Genomic DNA, 23,304 nt, shown 5'->3' on the forward strand with positions numbered 1-23,304 from the left:
GGCACTGTAGTACAACTTTCCATCTATCTACCAACCCTATGGCACTGTAGTACAACTTTTTACCTATCTACCCACCCTATGGCACTGTAGTACAACTTTTTACCTATCTACCAACCCTATGGCACTCTAGTACAACTTTTTACCTATCTATCCATCCTATGGCACTGTAGTACAACTTTTTACCTATCTACCAACCCTATGGCACTGTAGTACAACTTTTCACCTATCTACCAACCCTATGGCACTGTAGTACAACTTTTTACCTATCTACCAACCCCACGACACTGTAGTACAACTTTTTACCTATCTACCAACCCTATGGCACTGTAGCACAACTTTTTACCTATCTACCAACCCTATGGCACTGTAGTACAACTTTTTACCTATCTACCCACCCTATGGCACTGTAGTACAACTTTTTACCTATCTACCAACCCTATGGCACTGTAGTACAACTTTTTACCTATCTACCCACCCCATGACACTGTAGTACAACTTTTCACCTATCTACCAACCCTATGGCACTGTAGTACAACTTTCCACCTATCTACCAACCCTATAGCACTGTACTACAACTTTCCACCTATCTACCAACCCTATGGCACTGTAGTACAACTGTCCACATATCTACCCACCCCATGGCACTGTAGTACAACTTTTCACCTATCTACCAACCCTATGGCACTCTAGTACAACTTTTTACCTAGCTATCCATCCTATGGCACTGTAGTACAACTTTTTACCTATCTACCCACCCTATGGCACTGTAGTACAACTTGTTACCTATCTACCCACCCCATGGCACTGTAGTACAACTTTTTACCTATCTACCCACCCTATGGCACTGTAAACTTTTTACCTATCTACCCACCCTATGGCAGTGTAGTAGTACAACTGTCCACCTATCTACCCACCCTATGGCACTGTAGTACAAATTTTTACCTATCTACCCACCCTATGGCACTGTAGTACAACTTTCCACCTATCTACCCACCCCATGGCACTGTAGTACAACTTTTCACCTATCTACCCACCCCATGGCACTGTAGTACAACTTTTTACCTATATACCAACCCCATGGCACTGTAGTACAACTTTTTACCTATCTACCAACCCTATGGCACTGGAGTACAACTTTCCATCTATCTACCAACCCTATGGCACTGTAGTACAACTTTTTACCTATCTACCCACCCTATGGCACTGTAGTACAACTTTTTACCTATCTACCCACCATATGGCACTGTAGTACAACTTTCCACCTATCTACCCACCCCATGGCACTGTAGTACAACTTTTCACCTATCTACCCACCCCATGGCACTGTAGTACAACTTTTTACCTATATACCAACCCCATGGCACTGTAGTACAACTTTTTACCTATCTACCAACCCTATGGCACTGTAGTACAACTTTCCATCTATCTACCAACCCTATGGCACTGTAGTACAACTTTTTACCTATCTACCCACCCTATGGCACTGTAGTACAACTTTTTACCTATCTACCAACCCTATGGCACTGTAGTACAACTTTTTACCTATCTACCCACCCCATGACACTGTAGTACAACTTTTCACCTATCTACCAACCCTATGGCACTGTAGTACAACTTTCCACCTATCTACCAACCATATGGCACTGTAGTACAACTTTCCACCTATCTACCAACCCTATAGCACTGTACTACAACTTTCCACCTATCTACCAACCCTATGGCACTGTAGTACAACTTTTTACCTATCTACCAACCCTATGGCACTGTAGTACAACTATATACCTATCTACCCACCCTATGGCACTGTAGTACAACTTTTTACCTATCTACCAACCCTATGGCACTGTAGTACAACATTTTCCCTATCTACCAACCCCATGGCACTGTAGTACAACTTTTTACCTATCTACCAACCCTATGGCACTGTAGTACAACTTTTTACCTATCTACCCACCCCATGGCACTGCAGTACAACTTTTTACCAATCTACCAACCCTATGGCACTGTAGTACAACTTTTTACCTATCTACCAACCCTATGGCACTGTAGTACAACTTTTTACCTATCTACCAACCCTATGGCACTGTAGTACAACTATATACCTATCTACCCACCCTATGGCACTGTAGTACAACTTTTTACCTATCTACCAACCCTATGGCACTGTAGTACAACATTTTCCCTATCTACCAACCCCATGGCACTGTAGTACAACTTTTTACCTATCTACCAACCCTATGGCACTGTAGTACAACTTTTTACCTATCTACCCACCCCATGGCACTGCAGTACAACTTTTTACCAATCTACCAACCCTATGGCACTGTAGTACAACTTTTTACCTATCTACCCACCCCATGGCACTGTAGTACAACTTTTTACCTATCTACCCACCCTATGGCACTGTAGTACAACTTTCCACCTATCTACCAACCCTATGGCACTGTAGTACAACTTTCCACCTATCTACCAACCCTATGGCACTGTAGTACAACTGTCCACATATCTACCCACCCCATGGCACTGTAGTACAACTTTTCACCTATCTACCAACCCTATGGCACTCTAGTACAACTTTTTACCTATCTATCCATCCTATGGCACTGTAGTACAACTTTTTACCTATCTACCCACCCTATGGCACTGTAGTACAACTTTTTACCTATCTACCAACCCTATGGCACTGTAGTACAACTTTTTACCTATCTACCAACCCTATGGCACTGTAGTACAACTATATACCTATCTACCCACCCTATGGCACTGTAGTACAACTTTTTACCTATCTACCAACCCTATGGCACTGTAGTACAACATTTTCCCTATCTACCAACCCCATGGCACTGTAGTACAACTTTTTACCTATCTACCAACCCTATGGCACTGTAGTACAACTTTTTACCTATCTACCCACCCCATGGCACTGTAGTACAACTTTTTACCAATCTACCAACCCTATGGCACTGTAGTACAACTTTTTACCTATCTACCCACCCCATGGCACTGTAGTACAACTTTTTACCTATCTACCCACCCTATGGCACTGTAGTACAACTGTCCACCTATCTACCCACCCTATGGCACTGTAGTACAACTTTTTACCTATCTACCCACCCTATGGCACTGTAGTACAACTTTCCACCTATCTACCCACCCCATGGCACTGTAGTACAACTTTCCACCTATCTACCCACCCCATGGCACTGTAGTACAACTTTTCACCTATCTACCCACCCCATGGCACTGTAGTACAACTTTTTACCTATCTACCAACCCTATGGCACTGTAGTACAACTTTCCATCTATCTACCAACCCTATGGCACTGTAGTACAACTTTCCATCTATCTACCAACCCTATGGCACTGTAGTACAACTTTTTACCTATCTACCCACCCTATGGCACTGTAGTACAACTTTTTACCTATCTACCAACCCTATGGCACTCTAGTACAACTTTTTACCTATCTATCCATCCTATGGCACTGTAGTACAACTTTTTACCTATCTACCAACCCTATGGCACTGTAGTACAACTTTCCACCTATCTACCAACCCTATAGCACTGTACTACAACTTTCCACCTATCTACCAACCCTATGGCACTGTAGTACAACTGTCCACATATCTACCCACCCCATGGCACTGTAGTACAACTTTTCACCTATCTACCAACCCTATGGCACTGTAGTACAACTTTTTACCTATCTACCAACCCTATGGCACTGTAGTACAACTTTTCACCTATCTACCAACCCTATGGCACTGTAGTACAACTTTTTACCTATCTACCCGCCCTATGGCACTATAGTACAACTTTTCACCTATCTACCAACCCTATGGCACTGTAGTACAACTTTTTACCTATCTACCAACCCAATGGCACTGTAGTACAACTTTTTACCTATCTACCAACCCTATGGCACTGTAGTACAACTTTTTACCTATCTACCCACCCTATGGCACTGTAGTACAACTTTTTACCTATCTACCAACCCTATAGCACTGTACTACAACTTTCCACCTATCTACCAACCCTATGGCACTGTAGTACAACTTTCCATCTATCTACCAACCCTGTGGCACTGTAGTACAACTTTTCACCTATCTACCAACCCTATGGCACTGTAGTACAACTTTTCACCTATCTACCAACCCTATGGCACTGTAGTACAACTTTTTACCTATCTACCAACCCTATGGCACTGTAGTACAACTTTTTACCTATCTACCAACCCTATAGCACTGTACTACAACTTTCCACCTATCTACCAACCCTATGGCACTGTAGTACAACTTTCCATCTATCTACCAACCCTGTGGCACTGTAGTACAACTTTCCACCTATCTACCAACTCTATGGCACTGTAGTACAACTTTTTACCTATCTACCCACCCTATGGCACTGTAGTACAACTTTTCACCTATCTACCAACCCTATGGCACTGTAGTACAACTTTTTACCTATCTACCAACCCTATGGCACTCTAGTACAACTTTTTACCTATCTATCCATCCTATGGCACTGTAGTACAACTTTTCACCTATCTACCAACTCTATGGCACTGTAGTACAACTTTTCACCTATCTACCAACCCTATGGCACTGTAGTACAACTTTTTACCTATCTACCCACCCTATGGCACTGTAGTACAACTTTTCACCTATCTACCAACCCTATGGCACTGTAGTACAACTTTTTACCTATCTACCCACCCTATGGCACTGTAGCACAACTTTTTACCTATCTACCCACCCTATGGCACTGTAGCACAACTTTTTACCTATCTACCAACCCTATGGCACTGTAGTACAACTTTTCACCTATCTATCCATCCTATGGCACTGTAGTACAACTTTTTACCTATCTACCCATCCTATGGCACTGTAGTACAACTTTCCACCTATCTGCAGATCACATATTCAGCTGGTAACCAATCTGGGCATAATAACTGAATTTGTAATGAAAATACAAATTAAATCAAAGAAAGCTTAGAAAGAACTCCCATGTGCTGAGAGTATTGGAGACACATTAAATATAATTCGAAATTACGTAGCTGAAAACTAATTATGCAAATCAGAAAATTAATATGACCAGATTTGAGTGTAAAACTAATGAGGTCTGCGCAATGTAACAGAAAATCTATGTCTCCAAGTTTAAATGAAATGTGATTAGAACCAAAAAATTATGAATTATTATGCTTATTAGGGAATTAATATGAACAGATTTTTACCCCAAACTAATTAGGTTTGTACATTGTCCTAGAGCATCTTTATACTAAGTTTCATTGAAATGGAATAATTAGTACCGTGAAAACTCCAAAATTTCGACCCCTCTAAAAATTCGAACGCCTATTTATTTGCCGGGTTTCGGTGTTTTATTTACCTCCAAATTTTCGATTCCACTAAAAATTGCCGACTCATTCTTATTCGAAAATTGCGACCAGTTTTAGTTTTCCCACAAATGAAAAAAAAAAGGATGTGAGCGTTCAAACGGGACCTTCCTCGAAGGCATGAATCCGGGTTTCTGATTGACTGAGAGATTTTTATTTTATTGGTAACGAAAATATATTCTAAATAAACGAAGTTTGAAATAAAAACGAACACAAAAATCTCGGCATGCTGCGTTTCTGAATTGTTGATTATTACTGTACTCAGTAGTGATTATAATAATGTACACAAAATAAATTTGTTGAATGGTTATGAAATACAAATAAAAGTCAACTTAGTTTCATCGTAAGCGAATGATTCCGGTCTCGTATAAACGTTTCATGCTGTAGGATATCCGCCATATTCTCTTAGGTCAAATAGGTCAAATCGCTAATTAACCAATCAAAAAGCTGGATGATGCCAACGTGTTCAAATTACCATAGCTTATTTAAATATGTTAATGTTATTGAACGCAATGCGGAAGAGATTGGTGTTGTAGTACGATGTTTTGGCTTGGATTTTGATGCGAAAACGGCATGATTTTTTTTAAATAAAAAAATTAGTTGTTTTTAAAAAATAAACTGGTCATCTGAAGAATAATTTAACATTGTTCACAGTGATAACAGCTCATTCTCGAAAGGAAGCTTACCCGCTCACGCTAGTCACGATAAAAATCATACACGTGTACTCTTGAATAGATAAACGTCAATGACTACGGTAAAACTTAGACTCTATTTTAGCCGGCAGGATTGATTGAAATGTCCGAAAAATGACGCCAAAATACACCTTAAAAGTCCCATTTTATTTTCTTAAATCCCATTTTATTTTTTAATCCAAGGGCGAATTTACGGCAGAATTTGGTCCCTCAAATAAGGGACACGTGAGCTTTGATTCTAACCGGATACATTGCACTGGGTCGGGGAGATCGTTTGCTAAACTTCCATGTATCTTTTGTCCAATGGGTACCTGTACTTCGAACATTCGCAAGTTTTTCTAGGTAGTGCGAGACAGCTTTGTCTTTTGACCTATTAGTTTTGTGCTGACCTCTTCTCCGCGTCTTGATGTTTTGTTTTGCTTGTCATAATACTCACTGATTGATGACTTTGTTTAGATTTTGAGTTACAACTCGGCCACGACCTTTGCTTTTACCGTGAAACATGAGGAAGTTTACGTCAATTGACGAACATTGCATTTATTAAAAACTAATGAAGCACACTGTCTATCATCCCCATTTTTTCATTTGCTGATTTCTATTCTGAAAAATTCGACCGTCCGAAAATGCACCTTAATTTTGACTCTAAAAACACGTCACATATCTAACACCAATTATTTAAAACCGGTCGAAATTTTGGAGTTTTTACGGTACTTTAGATATCAGTGTGAAAGCTTAAAATTGGTTAATTATGCAAATTAGGTAATTAATATGTACAGATTTTAACCCGCAATTATTCAGGTCTGTCTATTGTCCTACAGCATCCATGTACATTCATTGATATGTGATGTATAGTACCTGAGATATCAGTGTGAAAGTTGGTTAATTATGCAAATTAGGTGATTAATATGCACAAATATTTACCGGAAACTAATTGGGTCTGCATAATTCTAGATTCATTGAAATGTGATGATTAGTACTTTAGACATCAGTAGAAAAGCTGAAAATTAATTATGCAAATTAGGTAATTAATATGCACAATTATTTACCCTAAAACTAATCAGGTCTCTGCATAGTCCTAAAGGATCTATGTACCAAGTTTCATTGAAATGCGATGATTAGTACTTGAGATACCCGTGGAAAAGCTGAAAATTAACTAATTATGCAAATTAGGTGATTAATATGCACAAATATTTATCGAAAACAATCAATCTCTGCATAGTCCTTGAGTATGTAAGTACCAAGTTTCATTGAAATGTAATGCTAACTACTTATATCAAATGCTGAAAATTAATTAATTATGCAAATTAGGTAATTAATATGTACTGATATTACCATAAAAACTATCAGGTCTGTGCAGTGTCGTATGACATCTATGTACCAAGTTTCATTGAAATGTGATGATTAGTACTTGAGATATCAGTGGAAAAACCGAAAATTGACTAATCATTATGCAAATTAGGTAATTAGTATCCACGGATTATTACCAAAAACTAATCAAAACCTAGCATTAGTTCAGAGCATCATCAAAATCCAATGAGTGGTTGTTTAGATATCAGTGGAACAGTCATGGAACCACTAAAAAATAGCTAATTATCATGCAAATTAGGTAATTAATATGCACAGATTTTTACCAAAAACTAATCAAATCTGCGCATATGTTCAGAGCATCTATGTACCAAGTTTCATCAAAATCCAATGAGTGGTTCTTTAGATATCAGTGGAACAGTCATAGAACAGCTAAAAATTAGCTAATTATCATGCAAATTAGGTAATTAACGAGCATGGATTTTTACCAAAACCTAATCAAATCTGCGCATTGGCCCAGAGCATCTATGCACCAAGTTTCATCAAAAACCGATGTATGGTTCTTGAGATAGCAGTGGAACAGTCGGACACACATACACACACACACACATACACACATACACACATACACACATACCCACATACACACATACACACACATACACACACACATACAGACACACTAACTGCAAAGACTCCCATTTTGTGCTTCGCACATGGGAGTCAAAAATATAATTTTAATAAGATAAACCAATCATGTAATACAAATACGCCAATACTATGGCTCATTATCCTACCTACCTTCTGATACCAACCCTTTGACAGTTTCTTTCATATCTTCTGTTTGTTGTCTCCACCATCGATAGAAGAAAGCTATTTCAACATAGATAAACCGCTTTGACGGGTCATTCACCAGTTGTGGTATAACAGAGTCCAGAATATATTGAACCCCAGCATGTTGTATACTGTTATTGCCTTGAAATAAAATTAGATGCACTATGGTCACTTTAACAAAGCTTTAAGGTTATTACACTGTGTATGTACAATATTTGTGTTGATGAACATTTAATTTCCCCACAATCCAATGCGCTCTTCTATTAGAAATCCCGACTAGGAGTTTTTCCCTGGGCTTAACATGCCCTAAGAAATGTCTATGTGTTAATATAGATATTACCAAGTGATCACAACAAGATATCATACAAATCGAAATTTTAAAAATTTTACGTTAGGAGCTGGAGCTCTCTTCTTGCAGGCGACCGTCGCCGGTAGTACAAAAGCTCGTTTTGTACGTACATCCATGCACTGATTGACTGCGACTGTCTTAGAAAATCCCTGAATAAGGCGTTACCAAAATCGGAAAAAACAAAAAATTGCCTCCTTAAAAAACGAACAGAATTCAAATATTTCTTTTAACAAATATGTTGCAGTGGGAAAAATGGGATTGGAAACGCTGAACAAAACTTCTGTGCCTCGCGTTTTGATTCTGGGATTACGCGATTATTCATTATTGTGCGTTCACTTCCTGGAGTTGGTTCTCAATACTACATAAAAATCATCGAGGATAAATAATTCAATATCCCACTTTGTACTCTTCACGGTAAACCATAGGCTCTGAAATACTCGTAGATTTTTTATTGAAAATACATCCAACAGAAGCCATGATGTTTTGATGTGATAAAAGGTTACGTTCCTAGGACCGCCCCTGTTTAATAATTCATGAGATGACATAATGTTTACTGGGCATTGACACGTGTTTTTACCGACCCAACCAAAACACTGGTATGAATGACGTGTTTCTGATTTATATATTCAAGAGCAGTTGTTCTGGTCCAACGATTTTACATCAAATGTCTATGTCTATACGTTAACTTTCAATTTCAATAGTCTAGAAAGTATGACAAAGCAGTAATTCCCGGTTAACGCGCAAATATGCAAATTAGCCTTTTTCTCATCTTCTATTTTTGGTGAATTCTTGGGTTTTAAATTAAAATAGCTGATAAACGCTTTGGCCATTTGCCTCGAAAATTTCACACATTATTGACAAGGTGTTTCCCCTTCAAAATGCGTCCGGACAGTTTATTACGGCGAGTGGAACAAAAATAACAAGTTCGCAATTAACATGGATATATAAATTATGCAAAAATAGAAAAGAGTGAACTTTGAGAGGTCATGTTGTGCGACTCTGAAAGCCGTTAGAGAGATGAGTGGAGGCATTTGAATTAGTAGTATACCAAGGTATCCAGTGATGTAATTTTACCCACAAACAGACTTGAAGTTTTTAAGCTAATTTTTTTTAAATCACTTTTGTCCAAAAAAGCATATTTTTGACCCAAAATCAAAAACGCATTCTGGATATTTAAAATAAAGACAAGTTTTACAAAGTTTGTATAATAAGCTTTCAGAAAATATATAACATGTTGGATATATAATACCATCTTCATTGTCTAATTACTCAATTAAAAAGCAAGCCAAATAAACTGCATCTCTACCTTAATCAGTACAAGGACGGGGTAGCACATTTGTGGCATTATGCAAGTCTATGGGTGCATGGAGGTATACGACCATGATGGGAGAAACCATAAATCGATAACAATCCTGATATCTGAAAATAACAAATTTAATGACAACAAATACCGTACTTATCCGGGTAAGACTAAGAGCCCATGCCTGGACAAACACCCGCCCCCCACTTTTGACACAATAAAGAAGTTGAGGTCATATCCGGGCACACGCCCAGGGGTCTTTTTCTACAAAAAACAAAAAAACAATTTTCTATTCGTTGACTGTGGTTGTATTAATAGTTGACTTTCTTGAAGACTGTCGTGATACTTATAAAAAATGTTAATTGCGTAAAACAAGGGTGAATGCAAAATAGCTGTGACAGCTTTCTGTCTTCAGGGCAGCGCGTTCACCGCTGTTTTTTTTTCAGAATCATAACAGTCAGCAAGTCTATAAAAATAAATATAAAAGCAGAAACGGTAGTTCTCTTTTTGAAATATGTCGTAGCCCTAAAAAGGCCGTTTGGTTTGTGCTTCTTTAGAAACGATTCAAGCAAATCGTATAAGGAGAGCCGCTAAGCAAGTGTCGCACTCGTCCGGCTTTAGCGTCGTCGACAATGAAACCAATGTTGCAATATTGTAGCAACCCGTACCTGGGAGAATGATTGAAATCACGTTATTTTGTTTATAAATATTTTGTAGCAGCTTGCGAATCCATAACTGGGGCCAGCAATTTTGCAATGTCACGCCGAAGACTGCCAACTTTTTTACCATCTTTTATCACCGCTATTGCATTTCTGTCACGAAAACTATTCTTCTGTCGTTGGATAAAAAAACTTCCTATTTCAAGTCCACCGCGATATCCATATAGTGAGACATTCCAACGGCCGAAACTTGCTGAATGATAACTTTCACCGTGATTAATAAGCGTCGAGTCTGATAAGAAAGCAATGTCACGATTTGACCTTTATGATGAAATACTCGTAGTGATGTCATTCTTAGCCAATCAGTAAAGCAGATGCATAAAGATGATTGCTAGACTGTAAACAAAAGCATCGTCACGGTGTGCCATCGCAGCAGAGCGACTCCATTTTTCTTGTCTCTTTATTATGATTAGACATGAATGAAAAGTGCCAAGCTGACAGACTGCGAAATCCGTGGATTAAAAGTGCTAAGTCCATATTGTGTGGGACAATATCGACGAACTTCAGGAATAAGTTGTAGGGATTTTGTTGGACGGCTACAGTGACGCCGACTTGGACATTTGAGGGTTTTGAGTTTGACGAAGATGGCAATGAACGTACAAATAAAGATCTGAGAATTTTTTTCAAACAGCTATGATTTTTTTATAATTTTTACTGTGTTTTTTGTAAATTATTATTGATCTTGTATGAAGGTTGATTCGTAATTTGTCGAGACCGGAAATCATTTTACGCAGTTTAACCCTTGACACATTAATTCATTTTGAGTTGACGCGTATCGGGCGTATTTGTCGGCGGGAAATGATTCCTCACTGTCGATTTTTATTATTTCTGGTTTATTTGTCACATTATAAGCAATACATTATTTTTGTTTTACTTCTAGTGTTGCATATTATTTATTTATTTCCGTTGCATGTTTTCATTTGCCGTTTTATTCCCTGCCGCAGTTCGATCTGCGTGTTGTCTATTTTTGCGAATTTTCGTTTTTTTTTTGCCGGGGATCTCCTGGCAAACGCCCACCCCTTCTTTTTGGCAATTTCCCATGTTCAAGAACCTGGGCTTATACCCGGATAAATACGGTAGATCAGAAATAACTAAAATACCATTACAAAGACTAAAGACTGACACAAGAAGAGATATAGACCCACAGCTATGTAGAACACAAAACGTGTCGTTGAATCACGTGCTTACGTGCCAAATCGAACAGACGCGCTGTATTCGATGTACTGAGAATTCGAGATACCACATGCGAAATAAAGTGAAACTTACTTCGTAACCACACGTAGCGGAAGTAGAAGTGACAGAAATAATAAAGAGATACGATATTAAGAGACAACCCGGAAAACTCCGAGACACAATATATTATTATTTAAATAAATTAATTTAGTAACTGCAGCTGACACTGAGGGCGTTTTGCTTCCGTGACCTAGAGTGACCTGAAAAAGCAGATATTTCTAGGGAAGATGCGTCATCGATGCGGTAAGTTTTGCTTCGTTATTTTGACTCTAGCGTTTAGAATGTTCTATTAAGGCATGGTATATCGCCTCAAAGTGTTGGTATAAGTTACCATGCTTGAATAAATGACATAGCAAGTTCTGGGAAAGTGAAATTTGGGTTAAAAACTGATATACCTTTGTCCAAGCCAGGGGGAGTTGCATGACACGATTGGTTGAAATAATTGTCTCATTTGCATAAATTAATATTCATGAGAAATATTAATCGCGGTTGTTGCGCTGCGCATGTGGGACATTTGTGTTGATAAATATTGATTTTCCCACAATCCAATGCGGTGTTCTAATGTAAATCACAAGAGGTTTGACCTGGGCAACTTGCACTAATTACCGCCGGTGACTTCTGCAATACCTTCCAATCACCTATGATGTCACAATTTGTACTCGTTAATTTGCGCAACAGTCAAAGTCGCCAGAGATACATTACTTGGCGTTTGCAACTACGGTGACATGATACCAAGATCCTCTTTCAATCTCGCTCTCGCATATACGTTCCAACTCAGAAAAATGTGAATGCGCATGCCTGAGGTAACTATAAGGATACTGGGATGTCCAGGTGGATCAAAATAGTTGCTCACGATATGACGGATTACGATAACTATATTTTCTGTACATTTTCGATGTATTACATTTTGAATGAATGTGGTAATACATGTTTTATTGTTTTATTACAAACCGCCTATGTCATGTCAGAAGGACGTAGCATCAGTCTTGCTATCTACGAGATGAGACTTGAATGGTATCTTGGCATGATGTCACCATACAGTACTATGCGTGTTGCAAACCCCAAGTAATGTACCTCTGATGAGACCCATATATCATGTGCATGCGTGGTGCGATGACTACCGCCCTTTAATGCGATCGTAGTTACAAAATTCATGGATAATGAAGAGAAACGTTTTCAATAATCTTTACCAATGATAAGTTACCTAGTTACCCGGTAGTATGCATTTTGAGAAATCACTGTGTGTGCATGTGCAGTTTGAATAGAACAATTTTGAACAAAATAAAATCTCATGTAGAACTCACTCCAGAAAGCAACGACTGGCATCAAACCGATTGTCCATTGAATTGTTTTTCAATAGACACAATTGTAGGGTCTGTACATTTCTATGTAATGTTTCTAAGTTTTGGTGAGTATAATATTTTGTAAAGAAATCGCTAAAATGATTTCATCTATTCTAAAAAAGAGCATTGTTGCTTTGACAATGGCCTGCGTACGACTGACTTCAAAACGCTCCATCCAGATCAGACAGCGCTCCCTCGTGCCGTTTCCCCCCTGGTCTAAACTATGCACATTTGTTAGTTGTGCTCATACCGGTATAAATGAAAAATTAGGATTGATCGCAAGCAGTTCATCTAAAATTGGATCCAAAATCAATGTCAACTTGTTCGTAATAGCTTTGGATAGTGCTGTACACAACAACAATATTTGGACGAGGATGAAAATGCAACTTGATCCTCCCTACCTGATTTACTATTCCAATATAAGTCTTTATTGACCACAACCTTCCATTTCTGGAGGTATGGGTAAAACAAAAAAACATACAGAAAATTACACGGCAACAAAGTGTTCTCTAAGATTGATAAAGGTATGACCCAACCAGGTGAGCAATATCAGATGGAGGTTCCATGATAGAGTAGAATGTGGGTGCTGTTCAACATACTAAATGTGGAATAAAAGGAGGCAATTGTGTTGAAGAATTTATCCCTTGTCGGGTTGAGTTTGGTACACTCAGTGACGAAATGGTATTCAGATTCCACCCTATGGTTTGTAAAAAATTGACATGTACCAAAACATATAGGGGGGATAGACGGATTATGCTACATTTTTTATGTTACAGTTGTAACTACAAATATTTCTATAAATCTTTAGTTTGCTCTTGTTTTTTAAATGGGAACTGCTGAGCTGCAAGTACTGGTCTTTCAGTCTATATTTAATTATGTTCAGATAGTTATTCCCATTGAAAATGCCATTAGTAATATCAGTTGGCATTTTAGACCAGAAATTTCTGAGTCCTAGTTTATGTAACAAAAGTTTAATATTGTGTGCCAAGTTTTTATAAATTTTGTAAAGAAGAGAGTCTTGAGCATAGGAGTGTAAACAAAACCAATATTTAAAGACATTCAAGTAAATTGTAAACGACCGAGTTCCATTCTCACAGCAATATTAGATGACCTAATTTTAACTCCTTTACTCTTAGTGTATTTGTGAATGAGGGAAGTCAAACTAAAGATGTGATCTGCTGTCCGAGGATTAAATCCAATTTGATTTGCATGAATAATATCATAACCATAGCTGTAGTTAGATATTCTGTCTGCAATAATTTGACAGAAAAGTTTGCCAAGACAACTCTCCACAGAGATAATTTGATGGGTTATTAGGGATCACCAGATATAAATATAGGCGTAATAGTACTAGAGGTCCAAACGGAGGGAAAATTTCAAACTTAAAGACCAGATTAAAAAGTGTTTGTAAGAATGGGAATAATGGTGTTCTGAGAAAATTTTATCATTTCATTTGAAATGAGATCAGATGCACTTGGTTTGTTTAATTTTAATTTTTTTAACCCTATTAGTTATTTCATCTAGAGATATTGGAGTATTGATAATATTGTTACATTGAGTTGGGGTTGGAGTAGGGGTAGGAGAGGTATTAGGCAAATCAGAGTTTCCATGTAAATGTTTAAAATAGTTGAACCATGATTCAGGGTCAAGTGAATCAGACTGCACTCTTTTACTTGAAGTGTTATTTTTTAGGTTTTGAACAACTTCCCAGAAACCTTTGGGATAATCATTCTCAAAATTAGTCAAAGAAGTGTAGAGTTTCTTTTTAAATTGTTTTTCTGTTTCAATCAATAAGTTTTTATAATGTCTTTTTGTGTCATGGTATTGTTTTCTGATATAAGGATCTTTAGGAAATTTATTCATCTGTTTAATGGCTGACACAAGAGAAATTTTAATTTTTTTACAATCTGTATTGTACCATTTCTTATGGTTTGATTCTTGTTAGTATTTCTATTCTTTTTTTGTTTATTACTAATGACAAAGGAGTAGTTTTAACTGTTAAATTGGCAGCAGTTACCAGGATATCATTAAAATCAGTGACAGCTATATCAGTGTCTGCTTTGTTATATTTAGTATTAATAAAAGTGTTAATTTTGTTTTTAATGACATCTAGGTTCATAGAATATTGGAATTGATTTTTATGAATAATTGTAAATGAATTGGGCAATGGTTTAATAAAAGAGTCATGTTTATGCATATAAGTGTGTACTTATATTGGAATGGTAAATCAGGTAGGGAGGATCAAGTTAGATTTTCATCCTCATCTAAATTTTGTTTTGAGATGGTTTTGATGCTTTCAAATAAGTAGTCATTAACCTTTTCACCACCAGCTTCTTTTTTTCATCACAAATTCACAAAATAGTACCGTATAGTCTGCACTTTCCTTCAAAAGACTGAGACACAAATAGTAAACTGAAAGTTAACCCTGAAAATTGACTCAAAGTTTGTCAGTTGGCTCCAAAATTAGGGTTCATTTCCAGGAATATTGACAAATATAAGAAAAAAGTGCACTGTATTCTGACAAAATGACATCATGTATTTTGTTGATTACATGGGAATCTATATTATTGGTATATGCACATGTTAACTCAAATTGCATTTCAAGTATACTGGAGAATTCAAACCCTAGTGATTTAATTTTCTTAATACAAGTGTATAGAGTGCCAGTAGAAATTTTTTCATTATTTGTGTATGATTATTAAAGATTATTAATTCTGTGAAATAGATCTGTGGTGTGACAGAATTGCTGTTAATTGGTATGAAAAAATTAGTAACACCACTACAAGTCCTGTCGGCGTAGACTGAAACAGTAACTTTATTTTGTTTGTTCTGTGTGTTCATCTATTTACATACTGTAGAATACTTTATTTTCGCTTGGAATTTATTTTCGCTGAAAGGATGATTCCGTGAAAATAAAATCCAGCGAATATACATTTTTTCCCATATTTCTATATAAACTCATCAAAAATCTGTGAAAATATATTCCATACAAAACGTCCAAAAAGCCTTTTCAGCGAAAATTAATTCCAGCGAAAATAAAGTATTCCACAGTATACCAAACATTGAAGATATCTTTTGATGTCATATCAATTTATCTTTTCACAACATTTGAATTACGTATTGAATAATAGCTACATATGTGAACCAAACTCCAAAAATTATCAGTCTACAACAATCACCTGTAAGGGTAAAGTGCTTAGAAAAATTAGAGGTGTTTGTTTCTATGACGAATTGGTAATAATTTAAAGGGGAACGAATCTATAAATAAGGGTCAAGATGGCCACTGTATTAGTATGCTAATCCGAACCAAGCCGCTCACATTGTGGCGGGAGCTCCATGAAATGTGCCATTTACGATGTTTGAAGATCAAGCTGTGGTTCCAAATACATATCCACGGGGGCATGAATATGTACGCTAGCAATTACACACGTCGGGTTGGGCTTTTGGTGTATAAATGTTGTTATTTTCGGTCGAAACGTGCCGCGACCAGTGAAAATCACGAGTTTAAAATGGTGGCTAATGTATGCAAAATTCCTGTCAATCACAGTTTGAATAAACGAAAATGTAATTCCCCTAGATGTTTATTGAATCTACAAAGCTTGTTGGTTTACAAACAGCATTATCGTTACGTAGTTTGTCTATGTCTAAAAGTAAAGTGGTAAAGTGCTTAGAAAAATTAGAGGTGTTTGTTTCTATGACGAATTGGTAATAATTTAATAAGTTTTAATGACTTTTTATCAATGCAATTCAGGTTTTCTATGCACTTCTATTTGATTGGAGATGCACTTCTAATAAAAGAGTTTGCAAATTACAGTTTTTCAGTAAAAATAATCAAAAATAACAATCAGTTACTCTATTTCATGATTTATTTTTGATTAGTGTCAAGTCCAGATAAAGTTCAAAATAACCCCATTTTTTCTTTGTATGGAAATCTATAATGATTTACAGAATGCAAAAGTATTCAGCTCCTTGAAAAATAACTCTGTTGCTATTTAACAAATAGAAAAAAGATTTGTGTGTTCACTGCCCCCCCCCCCCAACAAAAAACAGATGTAATTTCCATAAGTCCCTATTACAATATAGTGATAGTTTTATTTTGTGTTGAAAAAATTAAATTTATTTGTTACATAAAAATAGTAAATTTTTAAAGTATGAATACAAATGTAGTTCAATATGCAGCTATATGAATTACATTTATTTACAGGAAAGATCTAAAAGGTCATGATGTGTTTATATACTTGAATGTCTTGTTTGGTACCAATATGCCAAGAGTGATGAAACAAAGTTTATGTCTTTTAACTATTAAACACATATCATTTCTAAATGTGTTATTTTAGGAGATTTTGAAATGTTCACTTTGTTACTTTTCTAGAATTCACTGTTACATTGCAGATAATATGATTTATTTTTGTCATATACATGAAAATTGTAGTCCCTCCCCTGTTTAAAGGGGTAAAAATATTGAGAGGGGGATATACACAGATTTTTTCACTCTTTACAGAATTAAAAAATACATAATTTCCTTGCGTCTAGGTTTTAGACTGTCTAAAAAAGTGCTCTCTTTTGGTGTGTATAGAATTACAATTAATATTGTATTTTTAATTACGTAATTACAATAAATCAGCAATCAACAAAAAAACAATATTTGGATTGGATTGACTATTAGTACTATTGGATATAGCAGTGTAAGGACATGTGACATGACTTTTTTTACCAACACAAACATGTCTAGTCCTGCTGCTATACTAGCACAGTTAATGAGCTCATTATGTATGCAAATATTCATTTTATGTATTTTTCACCAATATCCAAATACAAGACAAATACAGATATGTTAGTTAGCATTAAACTACATATGTATGTATGTGGATAGTGCATTGCTTCTATGACGAAGATATCAGGTTACATTTCTTCTAAAAGGTCAAAGGTCAGAGCTGTCAATCGTTTCCCCCTGGCCCCGTCCCAAGCCACCTGTTGATTTTTTTTTCATTCAATCCATATTTAGGTGCTACCAGCAAGAAAGGCAATTCTCATTTGCATACAATTTGCATATTTGAATCTATCTGCTGTTACTCGAGCAGTAATGCAATAGAGGAGTGGGAAAAAAATATAGCGTTTTACGTGATGACATTATGCAGAGTTTTGAATGACCTATCAGGTGACGTCAAATATATCCAATGAATGGCGGAACTGTGAATCGGAAGTGCTTTGAATTAAGAAAAGTTTTTGTGGTTCATTAAAACAAATAACAAAAAGTTTCATGAAAACTTAACGGGTGAACCATTAAAAACTCTGTAAATAACATTGAATAAATGGCATGGTAAATATGTTAAATCAAAGTAAGCTTGCACTGCGTGCATGACTCGAACCAACACTCTTGTACGACATCTAATTGCCCAGCCTTTCGTCTGTGTGGGGATGAAAAAAAATCAAAGAAAGCTTAGAAAGAACTCCCGTGTGCTGAGAGTATTGAAGACACATTAAAAATTAATTCAAAATTACTTGTACATGAGATATTGATAGAAAAGCTGAAAACTAATTATGTACATCAGGTAACTAATATGAACAGAACAGAACAAAAAAATTATGAATTATTATGCTAATTAGAGAATTAATATGAACAAATTTTAACCCAAAATTAATCAGGCCTGTCTATTGTCCTAGAGCATTTATGTACCAAATTTTATTCAAATGTGATGATCAGTAATTGAGATATCAGTGTTAATTAATTATGTTAATTAGGAGATTAATAAGCATAAATATTTACCAAAAACTAATTGGGTTTCTGCATAGTTCTCTTTAAAAGTTTCATTAAAATCCAATTTGTGGTTCTTTATATATCAGTGGAACATTATGCAAATTAGGTAATTAATATCCAATTAAAACTAATTAGGTCTCTGCATAATCCTAGAAGATCTATGTAGCAAGTCTCATTGAAATATGATGATTACTACTTGATACATCAAAAGCTGAAAATTAATTAATTATGCAAATTAGATAAATTAATATGTACTCATATTACCCTAAAAACTATCAGGTTTGTGCAGTGTCCTATGACATCTATGTACCAAGTGTCATTGAAATGTGATGATTACTACTTGAAATATCAAAAGCTGAAAATTAATTAATTATGCAAATTAGCTAATTAATATATACTGATAATAGCCTAAAACTATCAGGTCTGTGCAGTGTCCTATGATGTCTATGTACCAAATTTCATTGAAATGTGATGATTACTACTTGAAATATCAGAAGCTGAAAATTAATTAATTATGCAAATTAGGTAATTAATATGTACTCGTATTACCTTAAAAACTATCAGGTCTGTGCAGTGTCCTATGACATCTATGTACCAAGTGTCATTGAAATGTGATGATTACTACTTGAAATATCAAAAGCTGAAAATTAATTAATTATGCAAATTAGGTAATTAATATGTACTCATATTACCTTAAAAACTATCAGGTCTGTGCAGTGTCCTATGACATCTATGTACCAAGTTTCATTGAAATGTGATGATTACTACTTGAAATATCAAAAGCTGAAAATTAATTAATTATGCTAATTAGGTAATTAATATATACTGATATTACCCAAAAAACTATCAGGTCTGTGCAGTGTCCTATGACATCTATGTACCAAATTTCATTGAAATGTGATGATTACTACTTGAAATATCAAAAGCTGAAATATAATTAATTATGCTAATTAGGTAATTAATATGTACTCGTATTACCCTAAAAACTATCAGGTCTGTGCAGTGTCCTATGACATCTATGTACCAAGTGTCATTGAAATGTGATGATTAGTACTTGAAATATCAAAAGCTGAAAATTAATTAATTATGCAAATTAGGTAATTAATATGTACTCATATTACCCTAAAAACTATCAGGTCTGTGCAGTGTCCTATGACATCTATGTACCAAGTTTTATTGAAATGTGATGATTAGTACTTGAGATATCGGTGGAAAAGCCGAAAATTGATTAATCATTATGCAAATTAGGTAATTAATATTGCACAGATTTTTACCCAAATCTAATCAAATCTGCGCATTAGTTTGGAGCATCTGTATGCCAAGTTTCATCAAAATCCAATGAGTGGTTCTTTAGATATCAGTGGAACAGTCATGAAACAGCCAAAAATCAGCTAATTATCATGCAAATTAGGTAATTAATATGCATGGATTTTTACCAAAACCTAATCAAATCTGCGCATTGGTCCAGAGCATATATGCACCAAGTTTCATCAAAAACTGATGTATGGTTCTGGAGATATCAGTGGAACAGACGGACACACATACACACACACACACACATACACACATACAGACAAACTAACTGCAAAGACTCCCTTTTTGTGCTTCGCACGCGGGAGTCAAAAACTGCACAATGTTTGTTTTTTCTTCATTCATTTTTTTTGATGAACTTGCTGTAAGTTTTTTTTCACACGATGTGAAATATTTTTTTCTCAAGATTTTGTATATGATTGATAATTGTCTAAATTTGAGAAATCTGGAATCTCTATTTTTCGTAAACTCTAGTAGTAAACATTAAAATTTTTGTTCGTTATCGTTTTGTTGATTCCAGTGAAACTTTTCTGTGACATGACCCTCGTAATATTTGTGATGCTTTGATGTGGCATAACTGTCAATGTTCAACGACTTTTTAAATACAGAACATACAATGCCTTTTTTGATGATATAGCATTCAACCAGAATAATGGTTTTATATCTTTTTAGTAACCAGTGCAGTAATCAGATTATGGAGCTAATTACAAACGCAGATTCGATGCTTTCGGCTGTGATTGTTGCATTACAGTGTTGTTAACTATATTTTTCAGAACATCATCTACATTTGCAAACAGTTTGGGATTAAAATAAAAAAGGTGAGAATGTTGAATATATTTCATATTTCCAAGTCTGATCATGTGACATCATTAGGTTCTGTTATGTACACCAATTTATGCTGCATTTGTCAAACCATGTTGTTGGAGCTTGTGCTCTCTATCAAGTTTTACCTGACTATTACCGACTCGCATGTAATTTTAAGGATGGTTAATTTCAACCCTTTATTTATGGAATCTGAAGGAGTGTATTATGCAGATCAGTCACAACAATTAAAACTCAATAGTCATTATTCTAACACCATGTGAATATATTCTTTGACAGTTTTTTGCAGATGAAAAACACTCACTCCATGATGTCACAGGAAAAGGTGATGATTGGCAGAATAATCCTGCTAATGATGGAAAGGCTTCTAAAGACTTGTAATTGGACTTAAATTGGACTAGAAAACTTTCTGATGTATGACAGATTAAAGTTAAAATTAAAACATGTGGAACTGAATACAATGATGAATCCAGAATCTTGTGCACTGTGACTGTGATAACTCATTTATTTTGAGCAGAGCCATTGTTTTTTGTGTGCAATAGAATACATGTATACCCGTAAAATCTGTATTAGAAGCCGCATCCCTAATAGAAGTCGCATCCATTCTATTTGAATAATTGAGAACCAAAAATTCATCATTTCTCATATGTGTAGATGCTCTAATAAAAGCCGCATCCCCTCTGTTGCATTGTACCATTTTAATAGAAGCCGCGGCTTCTAATACAGATTTTACAGTAGTGTTCAGTGAAATACTTGTATAGAATTTGACTTCTTTAGCAGTATAAAAATTTCGAAAATTCCGTCGCGTTTTAATTTTCAAAACTTTTGAATATTTATTTGTGCTTTTAGGTTAGTGAGGAGGTTATAATAATTTTTCATTTCACTTTAACTCTGTTTTTTTCACCCCTCAGACCCCTTTAAAAAGTCACTTCTGGCCATTATAATGGCCACTATTTTCTTAATGGCCAAAATATTGACCAGAATGTTTTAAGTGGCCAAAATATTTACCAGTGTTTTTAAAATGGTGGTTTTAATGACCCATGTTTTTTATATTGGTCAGAATAATTACAATTGCTTTTTAAATGATGGAGTTGATGAAATTTTTTTTTTTTAAGCAAATAACACCGAATAAACGGCAAGGTAAAGACTATGTCTAATTATAGTAAATACGTACTGCGTGCGTGACTCGAACCGGCGCTCGCGTACGGCACCTAATCGCCTAGCTTCACGCCACTACACGTCTTCCCCTCGGCCACCGGGCATCCCCAAAAAAGGATGCTTAATAACCGAGCTTATTACGTGCAGAGAACATGAAACCCGTCCACGCGATACGCGCCACACAGCATGGCCAGAATGCGGCAAAGGCCTTCAGATCTGGCTGTAGTAGGATGGTGAAAGTAATGGTACAGCATTTTAACAGTTAATAAGTACTGAGAAATAATTTTAAACTCATAGTTGCTGTCGACATAGGAAGTAAAGTAAGCAAATAACACCGAATAAACGGCAAGGTAAAGACTATGTCTAATTATAGTAAATACGTACTGCGTGCGTGACTCAAACCGGCGCTCGCGTTTTTTTTTTGATGGGCAGTAAAATGGTCATTTTATTTTTCATTACAAAAATAACATGAGCAGTATTTTTGTTCATGTCACTAATATAATGGCCCAGAAAAAAACCTTCTACCTCGTGTGAGTCAATATACATGTGGGAATTTATTTTTCCAAGTTTCACTGGCGCTTGCAAGTACACTTAAATGAAATTTCGCGAATAATGCCTCGATCCCCAGTGAAATTTTATATTAACGCTGATGCCAGTGACTGCTGGTGGACTACTAGTATTTAGATGGTGTTGAATCATAGGACGATTACAGTACTGCAACTGGCACATCAAGGTATGAATTTGTAATTATTTTAACATTTTACAATGAATTCAATACAATAATAGATGCTTTTGTTGTTGTTTATGTAGCAGGATAGTTCTTTGGGGCTTTCGTTTTTGTTTTTCAAAAATGATATAAATTAAAAAACACTGGAATTTGCTTTATGTACTATCATACCTATTTTTTTGAAAAAAATAAATGCGCAAGTTTTTGTTCAGTCGTGGCTCACTGTGTAAGTACTGTTTCATTATCATTCATAATTGTCAAACAACAAGCTCAAGTAGGTGTTAATGAGGATTAGCTCATATGTTTGTTAATACAAGAAAAGTATAAACAAAGGTTATTTCCAACTCCTGAAATCTGCAAAA

General features: G+C 35.8%; 1 protein-coding gene and 1 long non-coding RNA gene across 3 annotated transcripts in view; one reads left to right on the forward strand and one right to left on the reverse strand.

Moving 5' to 3' along the window:
• The window catches only part of LOC102805938 (lysosomal alpha-mannosidase-like), a 159,522-nt gene that overhangs the window by 126,159 nt on the left and 10,059 nt on the right, over positions 1–23,304 (reverse strand). For both annotated transcript variants that reach the window (XM_085493896.1, XM_085493895.1), the window contains exon 3: positions 8,190–8,363. In XM_085493896.1, coding sequence (XP_085350022.1) covers positions 8,190–8,363 — 174 coding nt within the window. The remainder of the gene's footprint in view (positions 1–8,189; positions 8,364–23,304) is intronic.
• Positions 11,989–21,826, forward strand: LOC146730234 (uncharacterized). The gene is made up of 4 exons (XR_014927432.1): positions 11,989–12,066; positions 20,908–21,053; positions 21,337–21,606; positions 21,784–21,826. It is a non-coding gene; the product is annotated as an uncharacterized LOC146730234 (long non-coding RNA).

This window comes from Saccoglossus kowalevskii, chromosome 19 (assembly GCF_978046115.1).
Source record: "Saccoglossus kowalevskii chromosome 19, keSacKowa6.1, whole genome shotgun sequence".
In the NCBI taxonomy this organism is placed as follows: domain Eukaryota; kingdom Metazoa; phylum Hemichordata; class Enteropneusta; family Harrimaniidae; genus Saccoglossus; species Saccoglossus kowalevskii.